Source organism: Zosterops lateralis, assembly GCF_965231275.1.
Source record: "Zosterops lateralis genome assembly, chromosome: 8".
Lineage (NCBI taxonomy): Eukaryota > Metazoa > Chordata > Aves > Passeriformes > Zosteropidae > Zosterops > Zosterops lateralis.
Window position 1 is genome coordinate 11,672,586 of NC_139768.1, and position 19,812 is coordinate 11,692,397.

The following is a 19,812-nucleotide window of genomic DNA, read 5'->3' on the forward strand; positions in this document are numbered from 1 at the left end:
AAGTTATTGGTTTCCTTGTTGTATTGTAATCCCTGTGCTGCTTTACGTTTTGCTGATGCAGTGTTTTCAGGCATCAAGGGGAACTTTGATGGAGGAAAAACTAGCAGCACCTCATAATGACCTCAGAAGAGGTCTTGTGATATGATCTGTATTTTCAATGGGTTGCAAGGCCCAATTGTCCTGCTCAGAAAGTGTAAACAACTTCTGAAATGTCCTAGTAGAAGTCAACTTGAAAATAAATGTATTTAAAAAGTACTGAAGTAGCAGAAGATACAAAGACAGGGATTACTCAGTAATCCATGATGTGAAGGCTGATTATGTGATGTGAGTTTTTTTTTCTTGTTACAGGTTTTGAAACACAGAGGATTAGATTGGATGAGTCTGCTGAGCAACTTAAAGAAGCAACTAAAGTAACTTTCTCAAAAAAAAAAACTTGTGTAAAATTATTTGCTTTAATACAAAATTCCAATAACTTGAAATGCTATTAAACTGTGCTTCTAGCTGGGTTTTTTATATCAAGCATAGTTTAACTGATCTTGCATCTAAAAAGCATGGTCGAGTTCCATTTAACACTGAACTTTTCTTTTCTTTTTCAAGAAAATGAATATACAAAATGAAAGGATTCAAGAACTGATTGACATTGTGAAGCAAAAAGATGAAACTATTATGAGATTACAAAGTGAGGTAACCCGTTCAGAAGAAACCATAAAAGACTATGTAAGTCTTAGACATATTAATTGTCTTTATACAAAAAATCTTAATATGTGCCTATAATGGACTTTACCTTGGAAATTTGGAATTTTCTTTAAATAATTGCTATATATTTCAACTGATAGCAGGTCAGTTGGCATTGAAACTAAAGCCACAGCAAAATGCTAGCAGGGGTGTTTGTAAATAATGAGACTTTCAGAAGTACTGATCTGAAGCTATTATTGGAGGACTCCAGATGAGAATCTCAAAAGTCATTAAAAGAAGACCTCAAACTGTGAGGACTTAAGAGTGGGAATAGAGGAAGTGCATCACTGTCTATATAAAAGAGGAAGAAAGTGAGGTCTTGTTGCAACAAAAATTAGTTAACTGAAGCTTGAATTTAAGAGTGTAAAAAAAGACAATAATTGTGTAAATTAGGAAAAAAAATCAGTGTATTCCACTCACCACCAACCTGCTCACACACTTTCAAGGGAAGTGCGTTAATGTGAATCTAATTGAGCAGAGTTTGAATTAAGAAGGTATGACATGGATATCTCTGCTTTTGATGTGATTAATGAAACTTGGAACTGTATAGTCTAACGATATCTGCTGAATGCTGGAAGCTAGCTTGGATAAATGTGTACACATTTAAAAAAAATCAAAACATGTAGTTAGAGGTTTTTGGGATTTTTTTTTTTTTGAACCTTGTGTCCAGTAACCTGAAGGAGTTTTGAGAACATTAAGTGAAACTTAGTTAGCCCTCTGATCCACTTCTCTTATGCTGTAAACTGAAAGCTTTGGCCACACTTTATCTTGTGTTCTCTCTCTGCCTTGCAGTTGCTTGTCAATAGTATGAATGCTCCAAGAATGAGTGCAGTGTGATGACATACTGTTACTGCTCCTTCCAAGAGCAAGGCTTTAACTGTCCAGTAGTTCTATGAGACTGTGTGGCATGAAGTTTTAAACATGACTACAGACCTTAACTCTGTAGTCTATTGTGGTTTTTAATGAAGTACTTATATGTGAATAATTGGTCATTTATACATGAATAATTGGTCCTCAACAGCCACTTGTGTCATCCTGCATGTAAACAACTTTTTCTTAGTCAATTAGATATCTAAAGTAGCTAAAGACTAGGCTTTCAAATTGCATCAAATGTGTCATGATAAAAATGATTTGTGGCTTTGCTGAAGGCTGTTAAAGTTCCCAACTCTACCAACCATGATGAGAAAGTGATGAATTTTTAGAACAGACTGTATGCCCTTTTAACAAATAGGGAATTTCATCAACTCTTTTGACAAATTGACAATTGGAAATTGTTTTCAAGTGGTAAACTAAGTCCTCTTAATGAAAGTCTTGTGTTTTGTAGTTCTCTAGTCTCTTGTTTTGATTCCTGTATGATGCAAAATATTGTGTTTCTTAGTATCTGAAGTTGCAGGAGCTCTTTGTTTAACTAACTGATCTGTCACTGACTTTTCCTTTGACAACCCTTATGCACCTTAGCCATAAGATTTTGTAAAAATATTTGTCTAGAAGAAGCTGCTAAGCCTCTTAAGTGCTCAATTTGTACAACTTCAAAGCAATTGATCCTATTTTAACACAGGAAAACACTTTGACTACCATTAAGAGACAATTGGCAGAAAAGAACTCTAACAAAATGATTGAAAGCAGCCAATTCAAGGATTGTGAGGAAACTGTAGTGGAAGTGGGAAGAAAACGTTGCTTGGAAAAGAAGCCTACTGCAGAAGAGCCACCTACAAAGAAAGGTACAATTTCCACCATCACTCAAGAGGGGGTCTTCAAAAAAAGATTGGTTACTATTCCAGAACAGAAGAAACTAGCTGGGAAGCATAAACATTATACTCTGAGGAGGAAATCTGTGTTAAACTGTAAAAGGAAGTAACTCTTCTCTAAATGTAATTTATAGGCCTCTTTTGCAGAGGGCCCTCTATCATTTATTCCTAAATTATTTAAATAAAAGTTAGTTTTTAGACTCTTTCTGATGCTCTTTCTTATCTGTGTATGTACCTACATACCCAGCTGTAGTCCTTAGGCAATTTCTTTACAGCTGTTGTATTAAATTTTCTGTTGCTGGACTTCTGAGAAACTAGCATGTCCAGCTCAAGTTTTTGAAAATTGCCTAAGTAAGCATCAAAGGTGTCAATGACTTACTGATTGTTCAGTCATACAGTATGTGCTGTGAACCTTGACATTTTATTTTGTATGCATGCTGTGAACAAACCAGCTCTGATCAAGATGACAGTGCTGGCAAAGGAGAAAAATTGATTTTAGTCCCATTCAAGTGGAAAGCTAAAGTCCACAAATGGCTTGTATTTTGTACAGCTCTCATGCTTGCACTTCCAGTCTTTTTGCTTTTCTTGCTTTATCTGTGAGCTTATCAGGTGAATAAAATATTGAGACTGAACTATATGGGACTTGTGCAGAATGGTATTTGTAAGAGCTTCTCTGCCTCTAACTTGAGTTCAGGACCCAGCTTTGTTTTGATTTCTCATAGAACTATGGAAAGCATGTGCAAAAGGAAGGTTAAAGACCTTTCCTTTCTGTAAAAGGAGAATTACCAAATTCACATGATCACAGAAAAATGAGGATACAGTGAATAAACTTAACATTGGAATACCATTCATTACATTGTGCAGTGAAAGAACAAGGGAGCACTCACTGTAGTAGATCAGTTTTAAGTTTATGATATAAAGAGTTCTAGTAAATGAAGTTACATCAGGCTGGCTTCCAGGCACTGATGAGGCTCCCCAGAGCTCTATGGGGCCAGTTCTCTTCACCATCCTCATAAACAACTTGGATGCAGGACCTGAAACTATCTGAAGTTTGCCAATTATAGCTGTTGACTCCCTTAAGGCTGGGCAGCCCTGCAGAGAGATTTAGACCAATTACAGAGCTGGGCAATCACCAACCCTATGAAGTTAACAAAGAAAAGTGTCTGATTCTGCACTTGGGACAGAGTAACCCTGGCTTCAAGTACAGACTGGGGAGTGATAGGCAGGAGAGCAACCCTGCTCCTGATGATCCTTGAGGGTCCCTTTGAACTAAGGATCTTCTATGATTCCATTGAAAAAGACTTCAAGCAGAGAATATTGAAATTCTGATATTTGGTGCCCTAGAAGGCAGGAGAGGTAGATAGTGCAGGCATAGTTAAGCTAACAGCAACTAGGTGTATGTATAGATACAGGAAGACTTAAGTAGAGTTGTATTGTCTCAATTCTTTGAAGTCAAGAAAGGACCATAGAAAATGGTTGGGCCTGCCAGTAGTAGCAAAATGAGGTAAAATCAGTTGGTCATGATGCTGTGTCATCCAGAAGGGCATTTCTGTTTGTACAACCTCAGGTGTCATTTGCAGCCGAGGCTAGGGACTTTGACAAACCCTCTGTTAAGACACCTCACCTGTAGTATTTTGATCTGCTTTCTTAGGACTACACAGTTGGGCTTTTGGAGAAAAGAATTTCCAAATCCAGATTTTTTACTCTTATAGGATTTTAAAAAATGACCTTACCTGCTACAGTAAGGCTGCTATTGTGGTTGAGCTAACAAAAGCACTTGATGTATCTTATAATAGGAAAACTATGGAGAAGCAGGAGGAAATTGTCCTGCTGACTTTCACAAATCAAAACACTATTGCTAATGATTCAGAATGACCTTTTGTTAGTGACTCGAATTGACTATGCAACTTGTTGGATCTGTTCAGAGCATGTTTCCATGCAGTGCACCTGTGCTTAATGGTCCCAAAGTGAGAAGACTGCCTTACTCTACCTTACTGTAGGTGCAGCACTCACAAGAATCCACAGTATCTCCTTGTAGTATAGAGCTGTGATACTTTAATCCTTAGAGATGGTCAGGCTTGATTTAATAGTAAAATACAGCATGCATGTTACTAACAGGACACAATTGGATTCTAAAACACTTGAGCTGGAGTCAGTTTTGAAGGTGATAAAATACATGTGATTTTAGTTAAAATGGCTCATTACTTTAGGAAAACAGTCTTCAGTTAATAAAAAATGGAAATTCTGGGTTAGAATAACATATGAATCTTTTCTGGAGAAGTTTATATGCAATATATTAGGTGTGCCATTAATAGTTATCCTTTTATCTAGTTTAGAAACCTATTGAATATATAGAAGAGAGGAAGGTTCCAAACACAAAGCAAAAAAAAAACAAACAACTTGTGCTGGATTTTTAGCTTTGTTTTTAAAGTAAGGTGATATAGAGTGTGCATAAAACTTCTCAGAAAGGTGTGTGACAGCATTGCTCCCCTAAATGGAGGATGGGTAATTGCTGGCTCTATTTAAAGGGATTGTTGAATCAGTGGAGATGGAAACTGGTTATCACTGTGAATTACCTGGCTCATAAGTGTTGCAAATACTAGTAAAGTCAGCTAATTTTTTCTGCTGGTGAGGCAAAATAGAAATCTGGAATAGAACAGTAGCAAACTTTTTTAAGTTTTCTGAACACCTCTTTCTGCAAATTATGCCTAGAAGCCCAAGAGGAATTTTACTGCTTATAAAATGTTTCAGAAGGTTCTAACAACTTCAAGACTCTAAAATGCTGTGAGAGTGTGGCTTTTAGGTGGTGCTAATTTTCTTCACAGCAATTACAATTTGGCATTGCTAGTGACTTGTTGATTTTAAGTAACCTGAGTTGTATGGGGATTTATCTATTCTTGATGTTTTGGTTTTGTTTTTAGGAGATAAGAGAGAGAGTTTGGAGAACTACTGTCTTGATCTAAAGAGTGCTAATAATTCTGAGACCTACATGGACATGCTGGTACTGAAGGAAAGAACTGAAACCTTGGAAGGTCAGATAGCTGCACTTGAAGAACAATGCCAAAGAGAAAAAAATGAAAAAGAAATGTTAAATCAGCAGATAGCAAACTTGCATCTCAAACTCTCTGCTTCTGAAGAAAAGGCTTCTGGCTTAAGTGGAAAACTTCAGCAATGTCAAGCTGAATATCAGGAGATTGTTTCTGAATTGGACAAACAGAAAACTATAAATAAGGAACAAGAAGAAAAGATTATTCAGCTAAATGATGAAGTAACATGTGCTAAACAAGATATAATTGACAAAGTGTCGCAAATTAAAACAATGCAGTCCGAGGTAGATGAATTGTATAAATGTCACTCGGAATCTTATGCAATGGATATCGATTTAGTTAATGTGAAGGGTTCCTTACACCCTCAAAAGCATGAACCAGAGACAGCTCAAATGAGTCCTCTTTCCATGCAGTTCCAAACTGCTTCTACAGCAGATCCAAGACAGGAGAGCTCCTTTCACCACAGTATTGAAAGCATTTGGGAAGAATGCAAAATTATGATTAAAGCTTCCTCACAAAAAAGTCATCAGATTCAACAACTCCTTCAACAAGTTGAGGACTTAGAGAAGAGACTTCATGACAGTGAGAATTGCAATAATCAACTAAAAATAAAATTAAATGAGATTACAAAGCAAGATCATCAGTCTGTGAAGGAAAAAGATCTTGTTAATCAGTTACAAGAGCAAATCCAGAAGAAAACCCAGGATTTTGAAAAACAGGCTGCAGAAAGTCAGCGGGTAATTGCACAGCTTCAGGAGAAGGTTACCAGCTATGAAGGAGAAATAAGGGATTTTGAATGCCAATTGGAGGCTTTTAGGACTAAAGATGACAGAATGAAAGAGCTAGAAGAAGAACTAAAAGAAAAAGAATCTACTATTTTAAATCTGGAAAGTAGTACAGTAGTTCTGCAAGAGAAATGCACCAATGTAGACAAAAAACTGAAAGAACTCAGTGATCGAGAAGCAGATTTGAAGGATGAAGTTGCACAGTTGATGAACAGTTTGGAGACCATGAAACACACTCTTCAGGAAAAGGAGAAAAAGGAGTGTGAGCAAATGCAGTCTATAGAACTGTAAGTAAATCATGAGATTACTCCTAACCCTTTAAGAATAAAATTAAGTTAAAACTCCCTTATCTCCACATCAGTTTATTTTGACATACCACATTTGCATGTTTATAAACTTGATTTACCAAACTGCTTCTTTGAGAGGTTTCTATACACTACTCGAATTTTATATTTGGATATTCTGCTGGCTATGGTTTCCTTACCTGTTTGTATATTCTTTCAAAAATACACATCTAAATCATGTAGAATTATTGTGCAGGGAAATAGGAACATATAATGAAATTTATTATTTGGGAACTTCTAATATTTTTTTTCAGAGCCTTTCTGAAGGAAATGGCATAGTGCAATATTACGTCCTGTAACTTGTGTAAAAGAAGGACTTTTTTTTTTGGAAAGGACTGAATGGTAAAAGGAAAGGAAGAAGGGGGGAAAAAAAGCCCAGGAAGTAAATAGATGGTTTTGGTAACAGCTCTTCTAGGTGAACAGCCTACTAGAAGACTTGAAGGAATAATGAGTGCAGAGGTTGAATTTTCCTCAGCACCCTCTACATTTTAAATCTATAAGAAATAGGAGATCATGTGCATCTGAGAGCTTATGTTTACTATATGGTGAGGAAGTTATAATTATGTAAAAATAGCTTTAAGATGCTATGCAGCCCTTCTCCTGACTATGATTCCTTTAGTGCCATACCTGTGGGTACTGCACATACTCCAAAGTACAGTTTAGCATGAAGGTCTGATGATCCCCAACCCTCTGCTGGTGAAGCTTTGAAAGGATTCCTTTTTGTGAGGCCTTGTATTGTATTGTCATTTATAGGACCTGAAACACCTTCTTGTAGTTAGTTTAAAAGTCCAAGATGTCTTTTTGGAAACACTTTGAAATAATGTGATCACTTAAAAATATACCTATTAAAATTATTCTTTACTTTGCAGAAATTGTGATGGCAGGATTTATTGCGATGTTATTATTTTTTTCCACTTTTTATTCATCTTGATACTTACAAGTGTAGTTATCAACTTTAAACTTATCTGATTTTAACCTTGGGCTTCTCTAATTTGTAAGGTCACCTAATGATAAAAATGGTTGCTCTACTGTGCTTAAAAAGATAATTTTTAAAAATTGAGTGTTCAGAAGTGAATCTGAGCAGTTTACTTCAGGCTCATATAGTAAGACATTGAAATCCAGATGTGAAATTATAAAGCTTGTCATTGATTTGACAGAGCTGAGATTCTATTTGCAAATAAAACCAGCAAAGAGCCTGAGCTAATATGTAAGACTAATGTTATTTATGTCTCTTAATTTCTAACCCAAGGCTACGTAAAGATCTTTCTGAAAGCTCTGCCCTTGTACAAAGTTTGAAAAAAGATTTGCAGAGGAAAGAGGAAGAATACACAGATTTGAAAGAGAAATTTTCTGATGCCAAGAAACAAATTCAGCAAGTACAAAAGGAGGTTGGTAACCACAGACAAAATGCTTTTTCTGCAAGTTTGGGCTTCTGTTATTAAAACCCGTTTTCACAAATCTCAATCTATGGATGTTAAATTCATAATAAGGCTATTCTGAATGACACATTTAGAGTATCTTCACTTGTGCACTACCAGCCTCTGAAATGTAATGAAGATTGCAAAAATTTAATGTTTGCAAAAATTTAACTCTAAGTGGTTGGTTATCTAGATAACTTAGAGAGATTGTAAAAGGCTTATAACTAAATGTAAGTTTTGCTTGCTGTCTTGTTGCAGGTGTGTACAATGCAAACTCAGGAGAAATCCCTGAGGAAACAAATTAATGAACTTGAGAAAATTAAAAAGCAGCTTAGTGAAGAATTAGAGTGCAAACAGCGCACAATGCTGCAACTTAAAAAGGTATTTTGTTTTATAGCTTTTTACTTGCTCTTAATTTTTTTTTTTAACTGATCTATTAATGAGGTAAGTTTTCCAAACAACTGGAGAACCTTTACAGAAGCTGGGGTAAAATAAGAGTAGCTAGCTGTTTTAACAGGTGAATGAAATATGTTTAAAGAAATTTTCTTGCAGGACGTATTTAAAACAATTTTACAATCATTCTAGTAAATAAATACTTAATACCTGCAGAGTTTCTGATTAGTGACACTTAGATATGTTAGTAGTAATGTCTCTTTATTTTTTAAACAGCTGGAATGCTACTTTATACTGTATGAAGAACTTATTCATTTGGGACTATTTGTCTTAAATGCCTTACTTATTTAATAAATTCAAAATGAAAAGCTATTAATTTCTAGCATATGTATTTGTTTCTTTCAGCATGTTCTAATTTCTTTAATTTGCTTTCAATGTGATATTTAGGAGCAGTTGAATAAAGAAAAGCTGGAAGAAATCTCCAAACAGTACGAGAAAACACAGAAAGGTTAGAAGGAGCTGTTATTTTTCCAATTTTTTGTGGGTGTGCAATGACAACATAATGAGTGATCATGTCAATAACAAATTTGGAGACTCAGGCATATTTATATTTTAGAGTACCCTGACACTCCAACCTGGACATTAAAATCTCACAGCCAGGAAGTAATTTTTATTGAATTGTTATTACATATATTTGTAAGCAAAGAAACAGTCTCAGATTAAGAAATGTGAGCAGAAAAAGTATTAGTGTTCATTTGGTCAATATTGAGATTTACTTGGCTTTATTTTGGTTGTCCATTTTAGCAAAAGCATGAACTACCACACTGTTGTATATGCTAGCACACAAAGTTTCTGCAGATTTGATAAACATTTAGCAGTTGAACAGTAGTTAGTTTCTCCTAGCCACACAAGCCAGAGTTTGATATTTAACACCAAAACATACATATAAATTGAACTGGTGAGAATAGAATCACTTAAGAATTTGGGATGTGGATAGTTCAGTATAGATGCTCTATTTCCTTGTAATAGAGTTTTTGATCTTAGGGAATGGAGAAATGACTTGTAACTTAAGGCAGTTTGGGAGAGAATGGTGGGGAATAGGAGGAGGCTCATGTGTAAATTAATTTTCAAATTTTCAGATCTGTGTGCAAAGGAAAAAATAATTGAAGATATGCGGATGACATTAGAAGAACAAGAACAGACTCAGATTGAACAAGACCATGTGCTTGAAGCCAAATTAGAAGAGACCAACAGATTAATTTTGGGTAACCTCTCCATGGAAAGGGAGCAGGGAAGGAAAATTGTTTTGAATGTGTATTGTGATAGCTGCTTTACATTTCTGGTTTTACTTATCAATTGCTATTTAGGCATTACTTTTGCATAACAAATAGCAACTTCCTACAAGTCTTCTGTTTGTGAACATAGCTGATAAATCCAAGCAACTCTAGTAGAAGGATGGGAACATGTTCAAATACATGTTTAAAATTATACATTAAGTAAACTCATTTTGTGTTCTGCCTAGAACTGGAAGCATGGAAGCAGAAATATAGAGAGCTGAATAACCAGTGCAATAGTGACTGGCAGCAAAAGATGAACAAAAATGAGGAGAAAACCTTAAATGAAAATGATGAATTAATAAAGCTGCAAAAAGAACTGCAGGTAAAACATAATGATATAATTCATACTCAAATCTAAGGCCATAACATCCATTTAGGAGTCTAAGATTTTTTGTATCACTGTCTTCAGGAGCCTGGGGTATATGGCAAGTTATTACAGTGGTAAAGGGAACCTCCTTTGAAGCATCTCTTCCATAGGGCATCACTGACACCCCATAATGGAGTGCACCCTGCCCTACGTTATACTATTGCTGTACACAGGGCTTCTGTAGCTGCTTTCCTCTTAGAGTTGTCTTAATCCAACTCCTGATATCGGCTCCAGGCATCTCTCCTGTCAATTGCTAAATCAAACTCTCTCAAGATGTGCTTGCTGCATGGCCTGTAAGCCCTTTCTTGTAAGGCTGAGAACTTTCCTCTAACTCTCCTTGGATTAGAAAGTAGACTTATTTTCTAAGGAACTTTACAGGTGCTTCCTGTCTTATGTGATAGAATGTCTGACAAGAGGTTTGATTGTGATAGAAAAGTAGATGAAGTTGTTATGGATTGAAGTGACATTCTTGGGTACATGCTGTCCCTGCCTACCACTCAAACTGTGCTGCATTGTTTCCCTTTCAGTCTAGAAGCAGAGATTAGTTTTCTAACATGTCCTTTGAGGCAGCAAAAAAACTTGAGGATTTGTAAGGTAGAAGTAAAAAGTATTTACCATTACTTTTGGTGTATGTGTCTGATTGACCCAGAATGCTTTAAGGAAAAAAAACTGTATTCCACGAAGGGGTGCCAGTCTGAATAAGAAATGCTGAAAATTGATAATTTTTTGCAATACAGAAGTACAAATGAGTATAATACTTGTACCTGGGCGTATGCTAGAGTAAAACTGTGCTACTGTTTCTGTTTTGTTTTTGACATTAATCCATTCAATGGTATTCTGAATTTTAAGTTGTTTGGGGTTTTTTTGGTCTCTACTTACGGCTTTATTTCTGGTTTCATCTAATTAGGAAAATGAGGCAAAGTATCAAACTGATAGAAAAAAGTGGCTTGAGGAAAAAATGGGACTCATAAATCAGGTAAAAGAAGCTGAGAACCATCGCAACAGAGAAATGAGAAAGTTTGTGGAGGATAGAGAACACCATGTAAAGCAACAAGCAGAAATTGTAAGTGACTTTGTCTCAGCAGTGTCCTGTTGTAGTGTCTTTAGTACAGAGTAAATCACATGTCAAGTGTTGAACAGTGGGGGCACTTGAGTGTAGCTGGCCTTTGTCAGTTCCCTTAGTTTCTCACATGACAAAGCCTAGGTGAGATGTTCTTAATATGAAAAAGGAAGAATAGAAGGTTCATAAAATTAAAAATCTTAGCACATAATGGACGTTAACATGCCTGTTGCTTCCTGTTCCATCACTACCACCTCACTATGAAGTCTTCAAATTTTGTATTATGTGTAAAACACTAATAAATAACCTACACTTAAATTAATTGCTCCATAGAAGCTAAGAAAGCTTACTTTGAAAAACACTTGGTCAGTATGCTGTGGTAATATGTACTAGCACTTGGGAAGACTGATAGTTGTTAACTAAGGCATCTTGTTTACTAAACTGCATCAAGGTTGTAATTTTTTAATCAGATAAAATTATTATATGAACCTCTGCAATCTGAAACTGCATTTGCACCTAGAAGTAGTTAGTATTGCCTTTGTGGACCTGCAATCAGTACAGGAGGATGTTAGGAGCTTACAAACTACTTTTACTTTATCTGTGACTTTTCTTGTCTGAGAATTGTAATAAAATCTTCAAGCGAGCAAACAGGATCTATGGTTCTCAAAAAGAAAATTCTCTTCACAAAGAGTATAAATACAGATTTTTTTTAATTGACACATGACTTACTTTTGCATATTTGTACTGCAACTAGTTCTGTGTGAGCTTTGTAAGATCTGCATAGGCTCTTAAGTTTACTAAACCTATAAAATAGTACTAACTGTGCAAAACAAAACTAGAAGAAGAATTGAGATACCATGTAGAATTGGTGTTCTATTCTAACCTACCTTTTTAACATAACTCTTAGGAAAGACTTGCTGCACAGCTGGTAGAGAAGGACAGCAATCTTCAAAAGTGGCGTGAAGAAAGAGATGAACTAGTAGAAGCTTTGGAAGTACAGCTCAAGACTTTGGCTTCTAGCACCATACAAAAAGATAAAGAAATAGAGAGGCTGAAACAGGCTGCACTAACAGCTTCAGAAGAGGTCAATTTTCTTTCTTCTGAGTGATTTTTTGAGGATTTTTTGTTATCTATTAATTCTGCAAAATATTATAGTTGCTCTTTGCCTTCTGGCACTATTTTTTTCTTAAACACTATCATATTGAAACAATTTGCAGCTAATTTTAAAAGAAAATCTTTACATTTGTTTTGAACTGAATTTGTAATAGTAACTGGAGTCTGAAACTATTTAGTAGTTGAAGTAAACACTCTTATGAATTTGGACTGGATATCTGAAACAACTCTCCCATTTGTTGTCTTTCACAGCACCAAGAACTTCATGAGCAAATGGGAGGTGAACTTAGAATTCTAAAGTATAGTAAAATAGAAAGTTTTGCACTATGTTTCCTCAGACTCTTATAAGAGTTTTCTTCACTTTACATGGAGGCATTAAAATTACTTGCTTTGTATTGGGTACCAGACTGGTTTTCCCTGCAGTTCCAAATCTGATATGACCAAGTAATCATAATGATGCTTGTGATATATATTATTTTCTTTTGACGGTCCTGAAATTTGTGGCAATTTTTGCTATGTTTATTAGGATAAGGAAACTGACATAGAAGATCTAAAAAAACAGCTGGCAGAGAAAGACAACTTTATAAAGGAAATTAAACAGCAGATTAACCATGAAAATCCTCAGTCTTTGGCAGAAGTACCTTTGCCTGAAGAAGGGCAGGATAAAATTGATCAGTCTGTAAACAAAGAGGTATGTTTGTTTATGTATTAATGATATATTTATAATTCTGTTGGTTTTTTTCAGCATATATTTCTGGTTTTAGTTCTAGAAATCTCCCAAAACTTCTTTGTACTTTACCTGTATCATCCATTCTGAGTTCTTATTCATTCTTTAACACTTACTCTCAGAAAATAAGTACTTTAGTTAAATGAATATTACCTCTCTATATGTTGGAGAATCTTTACAACTGAGGCAAAAACTAGTTAACTAGTCCAGGTTCTAGAGATTCTGGAGACATGTTATTTCTAATGTCATCTCAGTTTGATTATGTCAGTGTTAAGGGGATTTCAACTCAAACCACTTTCGTGATATTCACCTATTGTGTAGTGAGATGATTCTTTGATTAACCAGCCCAAATGGGGTTAATAAGAACAAAACAGTATCTTGCATCCTACTTAAAACAAAACCAAACCAGTATTTGAAGTGTACGTAAAAGTAGAAACAAAAGCTTTATAGTATAATCATGTGAATAATTATCTGACTTCACCGGTGTGCTCTTGAAAACTTACCTCTCAGTGATGCATATGAAGTGGCTGATTATTACATTGGTCATCTGGGAATAAGCTATTAAGCCCTTTAAAATGTGTGACCAATGACAGGACTGATTGGGGTTTGCTTCCTTCCACTGTAGGAAACCTGTGTAGCTTTGTTAGCTAATGACAAAGACTGTTCCTGGGGAGCTTTATTAGTCTGCTCCATTCCTGGGAATGCAGTGCTGCTGGGATTCTGGGTGGGATTCCCTCTACGAATCCCATCAGAGGCTGTTGGAGAACTACCTTTTGGCTTTCCATGAACTTTTAAGTTTGCTGTTTCAAGAGGAAGAGGATTCACCCTTCAGGGTGAACGAACATAAGGAGGAGCAGCTGGAGTTCTCTAGAAGGGGAAGAGAGTTCCCTAAAGATAAGCTACAGAAATACACTTTTTTTCACAAAAGCTGCCCTTACTGCCTAGCTCCTAAGGAGCAGCTGACTTAAGATGGAGACAATCACTAAGGAGCTCTGAGGAAAAGTTACTTGGAAACAAAGTATCAGGCTGAGTTCAGCCAGGAAAATTCTGCGATCATAGATACAAAAAAGTTCAAAATGTAACAAAAAAGGTTTTAGATAATAAGGCTTAAACTCTGCTGTAGTTGATTCTTCACTCCTGTTTTAAGTGTTCCGAAAGCTAACAGCTGGAAAATAGAACACCTACGAACACCTACTTTGCAATCCACTGGGACATGGGGGTGATATGTATTATATAGCCTTTAACTCATAGTTAGTTTAAAACTTGTTGTCTTACAATTTCCATCTACTTGCAGGACCATTCCGAAATTGTCCTGGACTCTACTGAAGTGTCCACAGAGGATGGAAAAACGAGTCGCTTCCCAAAACCAGAGATGGAAATCCAGTTCACACCTCTGCAACCCCGCAAGATGGAGGTGAAGCACCAGGGCAGCACCTCACCAGTTACAGTTAAAATGCTCAAGTCAAGAAGGAAAAGGAAGAGTGTAGAGATGAATGAGGTGTGAACTTGACCAACTGACAATATCTGTTATGCAGCTTTTCAGTTTATTACTCTGATCATTTATAAAACTCTTAACTTTGTATTTTCTGCTGAGATCCTGGGGATTTATGTAGTCTATTATTTAAAACCCATGTCTCCCAAGTGGTGCTTCTCTGGCCTGTATTGAATGAGGTCATAGACTTCAGCTGATCCAGACTCTGTCTCCTTTTGCCTGATTTGCACTTTCTCTTTACATTTTACATTTCTCTCTCCCAGATAGTGCCATTTCTTGCTGTCTCCAGCTCTGATCTATGGGATTACAGATCAGTTCTATTTTTTCTTGTTTCTTTTGGTTTAGGCAGTCATTGGTATCAATTATAATTTCTTTTAATTTTCTTTAGGATTTTGTGACAAGTGAGAACAAGAGAAATGCAAAACCTCTTATGGCTGATTCACCTTCCACAAGCAACAAAAAAAAGGTTTGATGTTGTGCAATTTTTTAGTCAGTTTAGCATTTTCTGTAAAGATAGACTTGTGAAAAGAGCAAATAATCTTATGCAGAAGTATCTTATCCTTACCTATGTATTTTTTATCTATGTATTATCTATGTATATATAAGCTCTATATGCCAAAGGGTCTGTATTTGCCAAGAATGTGTCAAAGGGGAAGGATGTTGCATATTGAGTAGTTAAAAAGACTAGTCTGAGCGTGTTATTGAAGTGTGATGTTATAGGCAATGCCTTTGAAGTAAAACAGAAGTTTATCTATATACATAGCAATTATAAAAGTATTATTTTAGGCCATAGTAGTAACCTGGGAAGGTTCGCAGCGTGAGTGAGAGATTTATTTGCTCCATCAGATTCTTTTGTTTGTAATTAATATAATATAATTAGTTTGTCTAGTAAAATGCTCTACAACTTTGAATCTGCCCTTAAAAAAAAAAGCAACCACTGTTTCCTGTATAACTCATCCTCCTAAATGTATTTTGTGAATCTTTGGCAATTTTCTTTCTTCTAGCTGTAAAATGAGGTTGTCTGCATTAATTGCTGTAGCGATATCATTACTAAATTGAACAAAATATCAGTAGCAAAGCTCAATGTGTTAGCTTGAAGATAGCATTGAAGTAAAATGAAATGAAATGAAACTTGATGATTAAGTTGGTTTTCAGCTTTAACAATGACCCTGTATTTCTGTACAGATGGCTACTGCACAATCTCTTAGAAAAGAATACCCCTTAAGAAGGCAAGAATCTACTCTAAATAAAAAGTCAGCTAAGAAGAAAGATGGGACACTGCAGAAAATTGGTGATTTTTTCCAAAGTTCTCCTACTATTATTCAGTCTAAAGGTTTGTACAGTATAAATAAGGTTTATTATTCCCTATTCTCTGGCCATTGTAGAATAGCAGAGAAGAAAAGATTGTCCTGGTTGTGTGGAGCACATAATTCTAAAATTTAGGTTAAACATGAAATATAAACCAGGTGGAATGAAAGATGAAGTGTGAAATATCTGCATATTTATCATAAGAGCAATGATAACTGTTAGGCCCAAAATGTTGGAGTTACTCTGCTCTTACTTACAGGTAAAGACAGTTTTAGAAACTTGCCCTTATGCTCTAAAGAAATCGAGGGTTGAATCCAAACTCCAAATCCTACCTTGTTCTATAAGCAATTCCTTGTTGCTGTGAAAACTTCATTAATGTCTTTTGATGTGTGTTAATTTTATGAAAGCTGAAAGCCAGTGATTCATAAAAATATTTGGAAGACTTCATTAAATTGAATATAGAGCAATTAATGGATTTTGTAAAGTTTAGGTATAGCTTTGAGAAGACTAATTGCTTGGACTTCCAGTTGAAGGATATGCTTTTATTCTTTCCTACAGTAAGAATGATCTCTGGGTTACTGTGTGTTTAAAAAAAATAAAATTAGAGGGCACAAGGAATCGCCAGTATTTTATTCTAAAAGACACTATTATTTGTTTAAAACAAAGTTGGTCATTTTTTAATGTGGACAGTTAAAACAAACTCCTGAATCAACTTGAAAACTTGTCCTGCTACAGAGAACATCTTAAATTATCTGACATAATACAGTCTAGATAATAACTGTGTGAAGTTTTTTAAATTTCTGTGTTTGTCATATTGGTTCCAGGAGCACAGTATTTAATATTATCAATGGAAGCCAAAGTCAGACTATTTAAATTTTCATCCTTAATTTGAATACTTAATTTGAGCAGATGAGTTCTGTGTTGTAACCTTTATTACCATGTCCTGTGTGGTTTCCCTCTTTGTATAACAGTATTTATTGCTTATTTCTTATTTTTTCTAGTGCACATACTCTTCTCTTTATAGAATTAGTACTAGTTTGATAAAACTATAAAAAGGTATAGAAAAAAATTGACTGTGCACTGTGCTTCACTCGGCACAAAAGTTAATCCTGTTGTTCAACTTAGTCATCTTGAAGTGAAATCTCAGTGAGATCTGAATCCTAATTGATTTTTGATGTGCCTTTTAAATATGTCCTTTAAGCTTTTGCACCTGAAGCTACAGAAAACTGCTTCCACCTGAAGCTACAGAAAACTGCTAGTCAAATACCACTTCTGAAGTTTTATATTTGAAATTTGGTCTATACTGGTTTAATTTTTAAACTGTTCTAATAAAGCCTACTTTATTCATGAATTTTGAGGCTCACAAAACCATGACATGTATTTATGATAAAATTTGTCTTCTAGCAAAGAAGCTTATTGAGACAATAAGCTCTCCCAAATCTGCAGAACCAGAAAATGTCAAAGAAAACGAGCTCAAGCCAAAACGAGCTAAGAGAAAGCTGTATACAACTGACATTTCTTGCCCTCTGGATATCCCTGGTTCTTCAGTAAGTGATTAAGATTCCTGTTTTGCCCCCTGTAATGTTCTTCTGTAATCTTAAATTAAAATTAACTAGTAGAGGAAAAAGACAAATCTGAAGGTCTAATCAAGTTGCAGAAGGAACACCAGCAAAATACCAAATACATGGTTTGAAAACACCAACTCATGTATTTTTTCCTACCTAACCATTCCTTTTGGTATTTTCCTTCTGCTGTTTTATTTGTTTGTTTGTTTGTTTGTTTTCTTACCTGTCTTTCTTTGACTACTGACTGACTGTGTAGGTAATACAGCAATCACAGAGATAGCTTTTCATCTGGACTTACAGGTATCTTGTAGTGTGTGGAGGATTGCTTTTTCTCTGCTACAGCAATGAAGTCTTAATTTGTTTTTCCAGTACTTGCAGTTCATTTAAGTATAGCATAAAGGGAGAATAGAAATAGAGACCAGTAAAGCATCCACAGATTTGGAATGACATGATTGTGTTTCAATCTGCCTGTACAATTAACTTTACAAGTGAGCACCCAAATGGATTTTTCAATTCCATTTATGCCTAGGTGATATTTGGGCATAATAGCATGTGGCTACATCTGTGCTTTTCAAAACACAGTCTAAATAGCCTCTGCATGTGTTTTAATTTAGTGGCTCTCTCTAAACCTGTCTAAGAGTCATGCAGGCCAGAGTTTGATGTATTGTTTCAGAAATCCAATTTTATGGTTTACACAGTAACTGTAGAGATGAACATTCTTCTACTCTATTGGAAGTACACCTCCTCATTCTGTTCCACCCTTTATTCCCTATGCTATGGTAAGCATTTGTCCATACTAGAGTAGCCTATTGAATTTTCTGTAAATTATATCAATGGATGCAGCAGAACCCAAAGTGCTGTCCATAGGAGGAAGAAGAAAATAGCAGAAGTGCTGAGCAAAACGAGTTAAGACGCTTGGAAATGAAAGAAAAGGTGAAAGACTGAATCCTGTGGAAGTCAGAGAAAGCTGTTACATTGTAACAGAGAAATTTAAGCTAAAAATGTTTTCTGAACACTTTCTGTATCAGAAAATGAGTATTAGAGACTAAAAATGAGAGCTGCATTCAGATATTTTTCTTTGGACTTTGGTATTTGTTCAGCAAAAATGGGATTTTCTGTGTTTTGTAATTTGTTGCTTGCCATGATGCACTAAGATTGTCTCTATTCTGGAGACCCCTGACAAAAAAAGGGTAATAAAATAATGGAATTCTTAGGGTTGGAAAAGATCTCCAAGACCATTGAGCCCAATTGTTAACGCAACATCATTGGGTTAGCTCCACAAAACCGTATCCCCAAAGTCCACAGTTTTTGAACACTTCCAGGGATGATATTTACACCACTCCCCGCACCAGCCTGTTTAACTTCTTAGGGAATGGGCAAATTTCACCAGAGTGTCTCAGGTAAAACTCTGGGAACTGATTCTGGAAGAAACTATTCTGTTGTGCACAAGGTCTAGAAGGTGAATGTAATTTGTCTCTGAAGAAATGCTGAATAACCATCTTTAAATCCATCTCTTTCAGATCCTTGTGGAACAAAAAGAGAAAGAAAGTGATCATCTAATCATCAAGCGACGGTTACGATCAAGATTAGCAAAATAACCTTGCAAAGGGCCATGTTCATATTTCCTAGAGCGGGGACCTATTCCCATGTTATTATTCCAGCTCACTGTATGTAGGAAGAAATAGCTATATAGTCATGCTTCAAAATATGTATATAGTTGTATAGAATTGTTCTGACTTCAATAAAATTGAGAAGTTCAAAATACCTTGTGTGTGAAACTTTTTTGTTTACTTAGGAACAGTGTCTTTGGAAGTACTCATAACTTACTCGTTGTGCAGTAAGAGCTATGGCTGTGTGGAATGGTTTAAATTGCTTTTTTTCAGGCAGCCTATCTGCCTTGACTTTGATCAGAAAGAAATGAGTACACATTGATACTTGTATATCCTTAAGTTCTTCTAAAATATTCAAAAAATTGTTTGCTTTATCTTCATCTCCTTTTTGGAGAAGGTTTGGGGGTTTTTTATCCATATGGCACTCCACTTACAGACAAAGGCTTCTGGAAGGAAAATATGAGGACAATACTTCACAGAGGTCAATCCTTTCAGTCTAGGAGGAACAGTGGCACCAATTGATCAGAGACCTGATGGAGAGGGGGTGACTTTCTTGAGTTAAAGTGAAAAAGGGAACGGAATATTTTTGGGATGATCTTTCAGCAATAGGATAGCTTTCCGTAGATAATGCAAGTATTAGAACGTGGCTGAAACCTGACTGGTGCTGTGAGAGAGGAGAACTAAAGCTGCTTTGACCGAAGGCGGCCGCAGGGTTTGTGCAAGGCCGGGTCTGTGCGGGTGTCCCCGGGAGGTGGCGCCGGGA

The 19,812-nt window shown here is 35.8% G+C and overlaps 1 protein-coding gene across 1 annotated transcript in view; it reads left to right on the plus strand.

Moving 5' to 3' along the window:
- The window catches only part of KIF20B (kinesin family member 20B), a 32,089-nt gene extending 12,936 nt beyond the window's left edge, over positions 1 to 19,153 (plus strand). The window contains exons 17-33 of the mRNA XM_083866846.1: positions 349 to 410; positions 598 to 717; positions 2,294 to 2,456; positions 5,405 to 6,602; positions 7,909 to 8,047; positions 8,336 to 8,458; positions 8,918 to 8,978; positions 9,610 to 9,735; positions 9,993 to 10,129; positions 11,082 to 11,237; positions 12,142 to 12,318; positions 12,874 to 13,038; positions 14,369 to 14,572; positions 14,955 to 15,032; positions 15,752 to 15,899; positions 17,279 to 17,421; positions 18,960 to 19,153. Of these exons, the coding sequence (XP_083722972.1) occupies positions 349 to 410; positions 598 to 717; positions 2,294 to 2,456; positions 5,405 to 6,602; positions 7,909 to 8,047; positions 8,336 to 8,458; positions 8,918 to 8,978; positions 9,610 to 9,735; positions 9,993 to 10,129; positions 11,082 to 11,237; positions 12,142 to 12,318; positions 12,874 to 13,038; positions 14,369 to 14,572; positions 14,955 to 15,032; positions 15,752 to 15,899; positions 17,279 to 17,421; positions 18,960 to 19,037 (3,278 nt within the window). The 3' untranslated portion in view covers positions 19,038 to 19,153. The remainder of the gene's footprint in view (positions 1 to 348; positions 411 to 597; positions 718 to 2,293; positions 2,457 to 5,404; positions 6,603 to 7,908; positions 8,048 to 8,335; positions 8,459 to 8,917; positions 8,979 to 9,609; positions 9,736 to 9,992; positions 10,130 to 11,081; positions 11,238 to 12,141; positions 12,319 to 12,873; positions 13,039 to 14,368; positions 14,573 to 14,954; positions 15,033 to 15,751; positions 15,900 to 17,278; positions 17,422 to 18,959) is intronic.
- Positions 19,154 to 19,812: the final 659 nt, after the last annotated feature.